We start from the raw sequence: 11973 nt of genomic DNA, 5'->3' as shown, positions 1-11973 counted from the left end.
TTTCTGTGCTCTCTCAAAAAAAAAAAAAAAAGAACGGAGGTTGTGGTCATAATATTAATGCAGTTCTAGTGAAATTTCCATAAGTAGTGTCTCTGTTGAGAATAGATTAGAACCATTTTCTGATATTCAGTTAGTGAGTCCCTGAAAGGATCCTATGGAATGCTAAGCAGGCTTACTACTTCCTATTAGAACAACTTTGATAGCAAAAAGAGAAACAGCAAGGAATGAGAGGACCACAAGTTTTTCTTTTACAGAATTTAATATTTTCAAAAAGACATAAAATATAAAAGTTATCAAAAATCTTGAGAGTACATTTTGGGGGAAAGTAGGACTGGAACTTGCAGCTGATTCATGGTGAAGTGCCAGAACCACAGCTGTCATAGCTGTCCAGTGTAAAGACCTCCTATAGAGGCAGGGGCAGGATAGACAGGAAGCGCAAGGCGTGAACTGTGGCTTCCCAAGGTCCAAAAGGAACATCATTTTGCACGCTTAGATTCTACTTCTTCAAGAATCCATTCAATGCCATTCAAAAAACCAGTCAGAGTTTCAGCCTCCATATCCTGGACCTATGAGCAAGTAAAGAGTATGCCATCAGTTCAAACCAGAATCTTCTGATGAGTGGCATAATGGTAGACAGCATTTAAAAAAAAATGAAGTTAAAAAATCATATGCATTTTAATGGCTATGGCAGAATAAAACTGGAAATAACAATAACAGAAAGTTAGAAATGGACAAATATGGTAGACTTAACATGCTATTAAGCTAACAACCAGCAGGACAAAAAGAGGGAGGACAATGTATGGTTCTAAACACAGGGATACAGCAAACACAGCACAAAAGGGCAAGGTAGAGCAAAAGCGCCTTCATTAACACACACACACACAGAGTAAATAAATAGTATTTCATATAAACATGTTAATGATGTAGCTCAGGTGTTTTGGGAAGTCAGAGCAAAACAAACACCAAATTATGAGATGGAAAGAAATAACCAAGACAACAGTAGAAATAACCAAAACAGTGATCTGAAAACTACAAAAGATAAACAGTTGGTTTTCTGGATTTTGAACAAAATCAACATACATTTAGCTGGGTTAGGGAAAAAAAGAAAGATCTTTAATCCTGGTACTTGGGTGGCAGAAGCAGATGGAACTCTGTGAGTGTGAGGCCAGCTTGGTCTACATAACAAGTACCAGGGTAGCCAAGGCTGTATGGTGAGACCCTATCTCAAAAAACAACAAGCAAACAACTAAATAATAATGATGATGAAAGATGCAAGTAAAAAGATAGTAGACCATTAGAAACTATTATAAGAAGTTTATGAAGTTTCATTTGAAAAAAAAAATTATTCCAATAAAACTTAAAGCACTAGTCTATGAGATGTACATTGGCAGTAGTGTTGGGGACCAAACTCTGAGGATCCTGCATATTTGGTAGGTACTTTATCACTGAGCTACAGTCTCAGTCCCAACAACGTGCATTTTTATGATTCTTAAAGCACAGTACATTGATGTTAAGAAAACCTTGAGAATAGCATCCCTAACACGACCTCCAGCTGCTCTCTTACTATTCCTACAACAGGAGAGGTGAGTGGGGACCAGATGACCAATCCAAGTTTATTAGCATCCATCTATCAAGCACTTAAATTTTACTTTAGAATGGTAGTTCACTTTGAAATGAATATTTTCATTCCAATTGGTGTTCCCTAATGTTCTGTATGTCTGAGGCTCAGTTCCCACCCCGAGGTGCTGTTAGGAAGTGGTGAGACCTTCAAGAGGTGTTGACTAGTGGGAGATCATTTGGGATGTTCCCTGAAATTCTTACTAGAATCTCAGTCCTTTCTTCTTTCTCTTCCATTTTTGTTCCAAGACAGAGGTTTCCCTTGCCATTGGCTTATACTATGATGGCCTACCTTGGCACAGGCTCAAAATCAAAAGGGTCAACTGATCGTGAACGAAAACACTAAAAACCGAGAGAAATATGCCTATTTTTCTTTTTAAGTTATTGTCTTAGGTATTTTGTTACTATAAAAGAAAGCTTACAACACACATACACACAAACATATACACATGCACATATATAAATAAATACATACAATAGAAAGTACACTAAAGTACGTTTTTAGTCACTAGAATAGTTGGACCTTACCATCCATGGGTGGTTTAGAAGATTCAGATGCAGCTCATGAGCTAAATAAAAACAGGGCATTCTTTTTACATCTGCTTGAGAAATACAAGATAAAACCAGCATTGGTCTTCCGGAGGATCCAAAAGCTGGATCTGTCATGGCCATAATACGAGAAATTTCATCTTGCCATTCATGTCCTAAGGAATTTATGTTAAAATATGTAATTTTCATTATTTACAATGGCTCTAAATAATTATATTTAAAAATAGTACACAAAGGAATAAAACATTTTAGCAAGATTTAAACACAACGAACTGCCTTTACTGTTTTGTCCCAAAATTCTACTAAATAGTTTTTCAAATATAGAAATTTAGAGGACACCATAAGAAATACAGTCATAATAACATTCGGGTGCACCAATCATTTAAAATAACTGTCTGTGACACGATAATTTTCTTTTTCACATTCTGCAACTGTCTGGTGAACCCTTCTTTCAACGTTTTTACTTCCAACATCTGAGCATAAAATTGGGTGTGTTTTTTTTTCATCCAAATCTTTTATCTTTGCCTTTTACTGTGGGATTCAGATCACTGACATCTGTGGTAAACAAAATTCCCAAGCCATTTCCCCTATCAGCATCCTGAGAGGACCACAGGGACAAGCCACTGTTTCTTTTTCTGTCTCAGACCTTTCAGCTTGAATGCTAGGTGTTTGATATAGAAAAGCAGTTAGGGATTAGGGTAAAGAGATCTGACTCTTAGAAGCCAGCACGTTCCTGCAAATGCTCTGCCACTAACACCTTGATTGGAGTCAAACTCGTCAATCATTGGTGGATTTGGCCTATATTGTCATTGAATGTCAACACAGAGAATTCAAAATCTCTCCACAGTCAGGTGTGGTGGATCACACTTCTAATATCAGCAATCAGGATGTTGAGGTAGAATAAAAGCCGTAAGTTCAAAGCCACCCAGGCTAGATAGTAAAGGCAGGCACTGTTTTTACATATCAGCTTTAGGTCTTCTGTGAATATTTCCTCTCCAGGGAATGAGAAAACAAAAATTTATTTCTGTACAGCATGGCTGTTACAGACTGGATCCCTTCCTCTGTGCCCAGGCAAAGAAAGAGCTTTTGCTTTTACTTTTCTCTCAGACTCTCAGAGCAGTTCGTCTCTGCCTGCATAAGAGGCAAGGGAGTTCTGATTCTACCCTCTCACTGTTGACAGGAAGCTAGGGCTTCAGCTGAGAAAATGACACAGAAAACAAGGGCTCTGCTCTCTTGCATGGCAGCTGTTCAACACGTGCCTCGTTCACAAAGGGACTCACAGATCTCCTGACCTGTCACTACATCTTTAATGAAAACCCTATCAGAACTTTATGGAAAAGGCTCAATAAGTAAGTACAGATCATATTTTCCTCCTCCATCACACTTGAGATTGAACCTGAGGCCAGTTATGAACTAGGCTAATACCCTGCTTTTTCTGCCTCTTTTACAATAGGCTATTAAGAGCAATATGGAAGACTAGATACAAGTGAATTCCTTGTCAGCTTTTGATTTCAATCATATCTCCATCAGCACACAGAATGTCTGACGTCTACAACTACTGGTAACTCAGCAATGTTCTCCTGAACAAATAAATCTACCTTTTATTTTGCTTCTAATTTTATAGTCCTATAGTAGCAAAAAAAATTTTTTTTTTGTTTTTTTGAAACAGGGTTTCTCTTTGTAGCCAAGGCTGTTATGGACTCACTTTGTAGATCAATCTGTCCTCAAACTTTCAAAGATCTACCTGCCTCTGCCTCCCAAGTGCTGGGATTAAAGGTGTCACTACCGCCTGGCTAGTTTATTACTTTCTTATGAGTAATTTATCCAAGACTTCTAAATATAATTGCCTTATATATAAAAGGTCTTAACAGATTGGTAGAGAAATAAAGTCACTGTAAATTAAATTCAACACATTAAATAATTATTATTATGTATCTTATATATGAGCAATATAAACTAAATAACTTATTGTATATTTATATTCTAACTTGCACACAAAGGATTGGGAGGGAATTATAATACTGGCTCATGGTCCAATAACATACAAATGTCATACCAAAACATCATCATCAGTGACAATTATTCAGAGTATATGGAAAATATTACCCACCCACTGATTTAATTAATTTTAGTCTACTCAAATAATATCCTATTCCCATATCTCTCTACAATGTGGGTAAGAATAAGACAACAGGGCTAGAGAGATGATAGTTCAGAGGTTAAGAGCTGCCCTTCCAAAGGCCCTTTGTTGAATTCCCAGAAACTACATGGTGGCTCCCAACCATCTATAATGAGATCTGGTGCCCTCTCTGTCATGTAAGCATATATACAGGGAGAATATTGTATACATAATAAGTAAATAAATCTAAAAAAATGAATAAGCCAACAATTTCTTAGCTATCTTCATAAATTACTTGAATACATCAGAGGCAGAGAAAACATCAGTAATTTAAAAATGTAGAAGTAAGCAAAAAATATGGCTAATCAAGCTTTGGCATGTATCAGAACTCTATGGTGCTTATAAAAACCCCATTTCCAAGATACAGGCCAAATCTATGGATTATAATGTACCATTCTAGGACTTCCCATGTGAACCTAATACTCAACAAGGTTTGAGAACACTAGTGAAGGTAATGGCCAGAAAATCACAGAGGTAAAAATCTAAACTGCTTTGTGCGTGCGTGTATGCGTGTATGGTTTCTTGAGACAGGATTTCTTTGTGGATCCTTGGCTGTCCTGGACTTGCTTTGTAGACCAGGCTGGCCTCAAACTCACAGAGATCTGCCTGCCTCTGCCTCCTTTTTTTTTTTTTTTAATGCTATAACAACATGTTTTGAATTTGTTTTTGTTTTGGTTTGGTTTTTGTTTGAGGGTTTGTTGTTATTATTGTTTGTTTGTTTTGTTTTTCTGGCCAAGTAGTAGCACCGTGAGGAAGAAATTAAAGAATGCTTACTTTTATGAGCTTCAGCATTTGCCACATAGATGAAACCATCTACAACTTCACACACCTTCTGAATTTGTGGAATCACACTGTAACGGCTTCCTTGTTGCTCATCTCCTTCACTTTGTAAATTGAACATCTTGTTGACTGTACTTGTGTGCGCTTCCCTTGCTATGTCTCTTTCCTTTCTGCAAAAAAATGTAAATGTATGTAATAAAACCATTAAACAGGTTCTATCCTACTAAAATATTTCACTGCTGATGTTTCAGGCAGCCCACTGAGCAGGTAGCCTTACCTGGTAGTTGAATATAATATCAGGATGTTGAATTTATGTTGATTGCTCAACTGGAAATTGACTCCAGATCCAATACCTACAGATAAATTCAGTTATACAAACAAGCCAATAATAAAAACAGTAAAAAAAAAAATTCCAATGAAAAATTATCCAGTAAAATCAAACACAGCAAATGGAAAAAAACCCAGCAAGTTATATACAACTTTGGAATAAATGCAATGTTTGTGATGAAAAAAAAAAGTTATGTGCAATTTTGATTGACAAGGCAGTAAGAACAAGGACAGAGAACTAAGTACTGTTTGGCTCCACACCATCTTCAGCCATCATCACAAACATCCCATTAGCCCCTGGGGCATGACAACTACTTCTGTTTATCCTCAATGCTGACTCATTTCTATGTTTTAACCTTCCACTGGCCTTATAACACATGTATACATTCAGTGAGAGCCCTTTCTTCCCCTAAGAAAAACTGTTTAAAGAAGTGCGTGAGAAACTGAGGCAAAACTGCTAACTGTGCCATGATATCCACTTACTTGTGAGACTGTTTTCACACACACACACACACACACACACACACACACACACACTTGTTAGGGGTGACTGTGAGGGTTCCTTGAGATCTAATATGTGATATTCCCAGATTGCTAAATAACAGCTTCGTACTCTTGTGTCTGAGTCACTCAACAATGCTGCTGTTCCTTTCTTAACCACTTATGGGCTCTTGTTGTTTGTTTGTTTGTTGTTTTATTAATGATGTTTTGTGTGTGTGTGTTGGCCTTCTAGAAAAATCCATCTCTATTCCATAGCTTTAGTTCTTGCTATGTAAGTATCCTCTGATCTGTCCACTTCCCTAAACTGCCATTCTCCTTTTAGTACAAATTAACAACCTGACTTCTGCAATCTCTTCTAAACGGCCCTCTAAACCCTCTTGTTTCTCTAGCCTTTCTTGCAATAGCACATACATTGCTTAACGATACATATCTGAGTATTACTCTTCTCTATGCCACTGATCTGCAGGCACACAAACAAAACCCAACATAATCTGCCCAACTCCAGCCTTTCATCCCCTTATTCTTGAAGTCTATTTAAATAAGCTATGTCATATCATCTTAGGCCGCCATTATAACAACACATGTATAGACTTGGACTTGTGGGTTATAAAACTGTAACCACGTCTCTCCATTCATATTTCACAAACAGCACATGGAAATAGAATCAAATGTTTTGCTCTTTGTTTTTTATCACTAATTTCCAGAAAGTGTCCTTTCAACACATCTAACATCATCTAACTTATTGGGCAACCCATATTCTTCTCTGAACTTGTAGACTAGCATTTTCAAGCAATCACTTCGTTCTCTGTAAGGGGAGTGGAACAGCCATTTCATAATTATCAAATTTCTTCATGTCTCTGGCTTCGCCTGAAGTATTACCTTACTGTGAACCCTGAAGCTGGCCTGCCTTAAGTACTACTTTTCTTGCCAAAGACTCTCAGTCATCAAATTGCTTATTTCCTCATACCCTACAGAGAAGAAGTGTGCCAATGCTCTCTACTCTCAATGACTTATCTAAACCATTACTCAAGAATTATCTGGAAGAGGTCCATCTGAAAAACACACCATTCAGTTGGAGAGCAGTCTCACCATGCACAACTTTGTCACTCATAATCATCTGTCTTCTCACTGTGGAGTCCAGCGTGAAGCTCATGATCCTTCTCTCCAGCCTCCTAAACATGCAAGTCCATGTGAGCTGCTTGCTTATGACTTTCAAAGGTTAAATTCTCCAGATCTTGGTCTTTGAGCTAAGCACATAATCTCTAAGTCATTCATTTGCCAAATGTGTGTGTGCATGTGTGTGTGCATGTGTGGGTAGTGTGCCTGTGTGTATGTGTGTGCCTGTGTGTGTGTACATGCACATGTGCGTCCACAAGTGTGTGGGTGTTACAGTTACTTTTCTATTGCTGTAACAAAGCACCATAACCAAGGCAACTTATAAAAGAAAGCATTTAATTTAGGGCTTGCGATCCCAGAGATTTGGAGTTCCTGACCATCATGGCAATGAACACAGCTAGCCATAGGCAGGCAGTCTGTAGTATATGTTGAGCACATATATCTGAGTTACAAGCACAAGGCAGACAGAGAACTAACTGAGGCTGGTGTGTGAAGCTCTGAAACCTCAAAGCCATGCCTTCAGGGATGCATCTGCTCTGACAAGGCCACACCTCTTACTACTCACCAACAGGTCCCCAAGCTGTGGCCAAGTGTTTGAATGTACGGCCTTAAGAAGACCATTCTCATTCAGAGCACCACAGTGCAGACCCTATGACATATCTGGTATTATAGATACAAGCAGAAGTAAAACGGACAAGATCCTGCCCTCACGTAACCTAAGGTAGTTGGATTGCTTACAATACTCATCGTTGTCTATAAACCTCACAGTTATGAGAGTCAGCAAATTTCTAGTTCCTGCCACCACCACCAACCACAGTTATTTCACCTGTAGTGACTCCTTACCCTAGTGACTTTCTACCCAACATAAACCCCAAGGCAGAAACCTGCAGCTATCCTTATTATATAACCCTTATTAATTGCATCGGTTTCATCATCAATATGTATTCTCTCTCACCCAATGACCACTTTCAAATTTTTTTTTTTTTTACCATATATTACAGCAGCTTCTTTAGCTCCTTCTAATCGATTTTTCATTCAGGAGCCAGAATGAACTTTCTAAAATGAAATCTTGATTATCACAACTCTCTAATGACATTTCCAGGCATTCCACATGGAGAGCTCCACTCTTTCTCGATTTAGAGATAATCAACTGAGTCCTAAACATTCAGAACTTTGTCTTTTTTTGTTTTGTTTTGTTTTTTCTTGTCTTAAGGGTATACATCTACTAATTCTGACAAGTCTTGGGAGGTATCATCTTCAATGTGTAGCCTTCTTTGATTCTTATCTTTCTATTCAGAAGTTAACGGATCATATTCTAATTACCTAAATGTGCTCTATGTCCTCACTTAGATCCATTGGTTTTTGTGGAAGACCAAGGTTTGTTCTGAATCTCTGTATCTTGAGTGAGTAAAGCATATCTTACATTGTACCACTATTTGTGTTCATGATACTTTCCTACTTTACCAAAAGGTCACATGCTGTTTTGTGGATTTTCCCCCCCTCTGGAGAGGAAGTGACAATATAGTTCTTCTTTTTTTTTTTTTTAATCCCAATATATACACAAAGATTTAAAAATTGATGCTCAATGGTTTTCTGGGTAAATTTCTTGTAAGGCAAACATGCTACAGACTGCTGAAATATAATAATTTATTTTAACATATTATTAAATTATAAATATTTGAGAATTAAGGGGAAAAAAACATAACGTCTTTATACTAATTTTTCCCATTCAGTGGACCTGGGTATCCATTCACCAATTTCTATATTTCATTACAAGATTTAATTTTAAAACATCTATCTCTTTAACACTAATATCAGGCTCCAAGTGTTCAGATTACTATGTATTGTATATTAATGTGAAATTTACCATCAATCTGTCTATGAGGCAAACCAGCAGTTGGGCAAAGGTCCTCAGAAGACATCAAACTCAACACCAAAGATGTGTTCAGTTCTTCTAGACCTGGTCCAAACATAGCAAATCGGGGTTCATTCTGAATGATCAATGAGTGTAAAAAAGAGGTAACAGCTCCATACATAGGACGGCTGGCTTTCAAGGCTCTTCTCGTATATGGACAGCACATTTTATAACTGCATAAAATTGTCACAATTAGAAAAGAAAATAGAAAATGTTTAACTTGTTGTTCATTTGAGAATGTATCATTTATTGAGTCCTTGCAAGACACAGTAATATAAAGACTATTATTTCAACCCGCCCAGAGAGAACTGGATAGATGCCATTATACCATGCAGAGAGCCATGACAAGGAAAAACACAAAATGTTAGAGAGTGGGGAAATGTTATAAAAGTTAGGAGAATTTTAAGAAATGTTTTCTTTCTTGCCAACTATACCTCGTATAATTAATCAAATACTGGTTAGTCGCCACAGGGAAATTAGAAGAGATTAAGGCTGTAAGGGTCCTATGAAAAAAGTCAATTAGATCAACCCCTAATTTTAAAAAGGGACATTCAAACAAATTCCATACAACAAACTAGTAGGAAGGTCAGAACTAATGTGGACTATTTAGAATAAAATTTAGTATCTCTTGTTAATTCACAGAATTAGATACTTACACCTCCATGTAATCAAAACATGTGCTGTCAGTGACCTCAGATATGGGCTTTTTTAAGATCTCTAGATCTGGAAGTGACTTCCAATCAACAGAAGACCAAGAAGGGAGATCCCGCAACAGAAAATATCTCCAGAGAATTGGGTCTCTTACAGTTTCATTCCAGTAATGATCTGTACTCCCCAACTGGCACAGATCATGGGGGGAAAGAAATGACAAAATATATAGCTGAACATCAACCTGAAACAGAGGCAAGCAACACACAATAAAAAGGAATGACTTGTCTTGGACAACAGTTTGGTGGTAACTTAATCAACAAAGACTTGCTATACTATAGGTCACGCAAACGAATCGTTCTTCATACTTAAGTCTATCTTATTATCCCTCCATCCAGAGAAGAATCAAAAACATTTTAATTCCTAACACACTTGAAATGTTGTCGTTAACTCAAGCTCTGCCTTTCTGTTTTTCAAGAAAAATAACCAGTTCTTTTGATGTCTTCCCATGGGTCTTTTGATATACCAGTTAATAAATAATTTATTCTTCAAAATAAACGTGCATCTCGTGGAGATTTTTCTGATTTCATCACTAGATCAAACGAAAGTGTCTGGCTGTCATTTTAATTTCTCTATGTGTAGTAATCAGTTTCAAAGGACACAAGGAGAAGCTTGGATACAACCTAAACCTGTGGTTTTCATTTGGAATGAATGTCAGTAGGATGTACTAATAATCCAAATAAGATACAGGGATTGTAGTAATCAACAATGTATAGTCAATTTTCTTATCGTTCTCTGAAACTTTAAATAATGCGCATTCTCTTTGTGGCGTGTCCTAACTTTGGGGTCCTTGTAACTTCATTTATTTTCAATTATGCTGCAGTTTTGCTGCTTAGGAAATATCGGAGCTACTTGCTTAGAGCGACCTCCTAACCTGAATACATTAAACCTGGGACTGAAAATTAACACGTACAGAACAAACACACAGGAATGCTTTCCAAGCTAACCTATTTCCTTAACCAGACTTCCAGATCCTATATATGGACGACTGACACTGTGGGTGATCTCTCTGGTCACTCCTGTGAGTTGTGGGGCGACCTTGGTTGGCTGCGGGTTTACCAAGAGTCAACGTCAAGGCGACCCGGAAGTGGCTGCCCTGCCTGTCTGCGCGGCCTGCGGTCTCACCGGCAGCCGCGTCAGCGCGCTGGCCTCCTCCTCCACCTCCTCCCGGGAGGCCGTCCGCGCCGCCCGCTCCTTGCCCACCGACTGCCAGAAGGTCCTCCAGCCGCTCAGGATGGCGGCCTCCAAGCGGCCCCAGTCGCTGGCGGGCGGCGGGGAGCCGGCTCCGCGGGGCTCGCTTCCAGCCATGGCCGCCGGCGCCACGCGACACCGTAGGGCGCTTGCGCTTCCGGGCCGCTGGGCTCGCCTCCGCCCGCCGCGCTGGGACGGCCCCAGGTTGGCCCCCGCGGTCCGCGCCAGCCAGCGCTCTGCCACTCACTGCAGGCTGCCGCAGCCCGTACCGAGTCGCGCTGGTTAGCCTAAGACTAGAGGTCCACTCCGTCTGTTTCGGAACCAATCATTTATCGTTTTCTTGGACCTTAGCACAAACTGCCATGGAGACTATCAGGAGCCTATGGAAAGAAAGCTGATTAGAACTTCCTACTGGGGGTGGAGATAGGGAGGCTAGGGGAAGAGATGCCTCAGGCATGGTCCTTTTAATAATTCAGTCTCTTGTGTTTGGTCTAACATCCTCAGGAACATTGCCCTTTTAATAATTCAGTCTCTTGTGTTTGGTCTAACCTCCTCGGGAATATTAAGTGGAACTTGTAGTTAGTAAACTTAGCAAACACCTAGCCTTTGCTAATGTTTAAGATGTGCGTATGTGCATGAGGGCGCAAGCTCCTGCAGAGGCCCCTGGCATCACATCCCCTGGAGCTGGAATCACTGGCAGTTGTGAGCCACCTACTCAGGTCCTCTGCAAGAACTGTACATGCTCTAACTGCCTGTGAGCCATCCCTCCAGCCACCTCCACATCCATACCCCTTTACCTATTTTAAAGTAAATGTTATAAAATTAGAAATTCAGACAAAATTTACCTAATTTTATCTAAGCTGTCTACATAATGCCCCCATCAGTGTATGTGTAAAGTTTGATATATGGTCTTTGTTTTGTGGCTGTTCACATAACTCGGTGTGCTATTCAAGGTATCCTGAATCCAACCTCCTCTTGCCATGGTCACTCGTATTTTGTTTACACTTACTTCCTTAAGAGATGTTATTTGCCTCAAAAAGCCCAATCATTATACCCAATCATTGGTACTTTATACCAAAAATGTCGGATT

The 11973-nt window shown here is 39.1% G+C and overlaps 1 protein-coding gene across 2 annotated transcripts; it reads right to left on the bottom strand.

Moving 5' to 3' along the window:
- Positions 1 to 240: 240 nt before the first annotated feature.
- Positions 241 to 11309, bottom strand: FBXO4 (F-box protein 4). 2 transcript variants are annotated; one of them, XM_084783079.1, is made up of 7 exons: positions 10818 to 11309; positions 9641 to 9822; positions 8937 to 9157; positions 5403 to 5478; positions 5120 to 5295; positions 2146 to 2321; positions 241 to 566 (listed from the first exon to the last, which is right to left on the bottom strand). In XM_084783079.1, exons 1-7 carry the CDS (start codon positions 10998 to 11000, stop codon positions 477 to 479), a joined length of 1104 nt encoding a protein of 367 aa, XP_084639205.1. In that variant the 5' UTR covers positions 11001 to 11309; the 3' UTR covers positions 241 to 476. The 2 variants fall into 2 exon arrangements, with proteins under 2 accessions (XP_084639205.1, XP_084639204.1); XM_084783078.1 differs by having other exon boundaries at positions 9641 to 9876; positions 10818 to 11308.
- Between the last annotated feature and the right edge of the window lie 664 nt (positions 11310 to 11973).

The sequence above is a fragment of the Acomys minous genome (assembly GCF_964271855.1).
Source record: "Acomys minous genome assembly, chromosome: 5".
In the NCBI taxonomy this organism is placed as follows: Eukaryota; Metazoa; Chordata; class Mammalia; order Rodentia; family Muridae; genus Acomys; species Acomys minous.
The sequence above is the reverse complement of the archived record's forward strand: the minus strand, read 5'-3'. Positions and strand labels throughout refer to the sequence as shown.

What these genes read in the sequence shown, in the direction of transcription:
- FBXO4 (XM_084783078.1), bottom strand. Translation starts at nt 11,000, where the DNA reads ATGGCTGGAAGCGAGCCCCGCGGAGCCGGCTCCCCGCCGCCCGCCAGC. An exon ending in GCCTCATAGACAGATTGATG is followed by an intron (nt 5,479 to 8,936) that starts GTAAATTTCACA and finishes ATTTATCTGTAG; the next exon opens with GTATTGGATCTGGAGTCAAT. An exon ending in ATATTATATTCAACTACCAG is followed by an intron (nt 5,296 to 5,402) that starts GTAAGGCTACCT and finishes ATTTTTTTGCAG; the next exon opens with AAAGGAAAGAGACATAGCAA.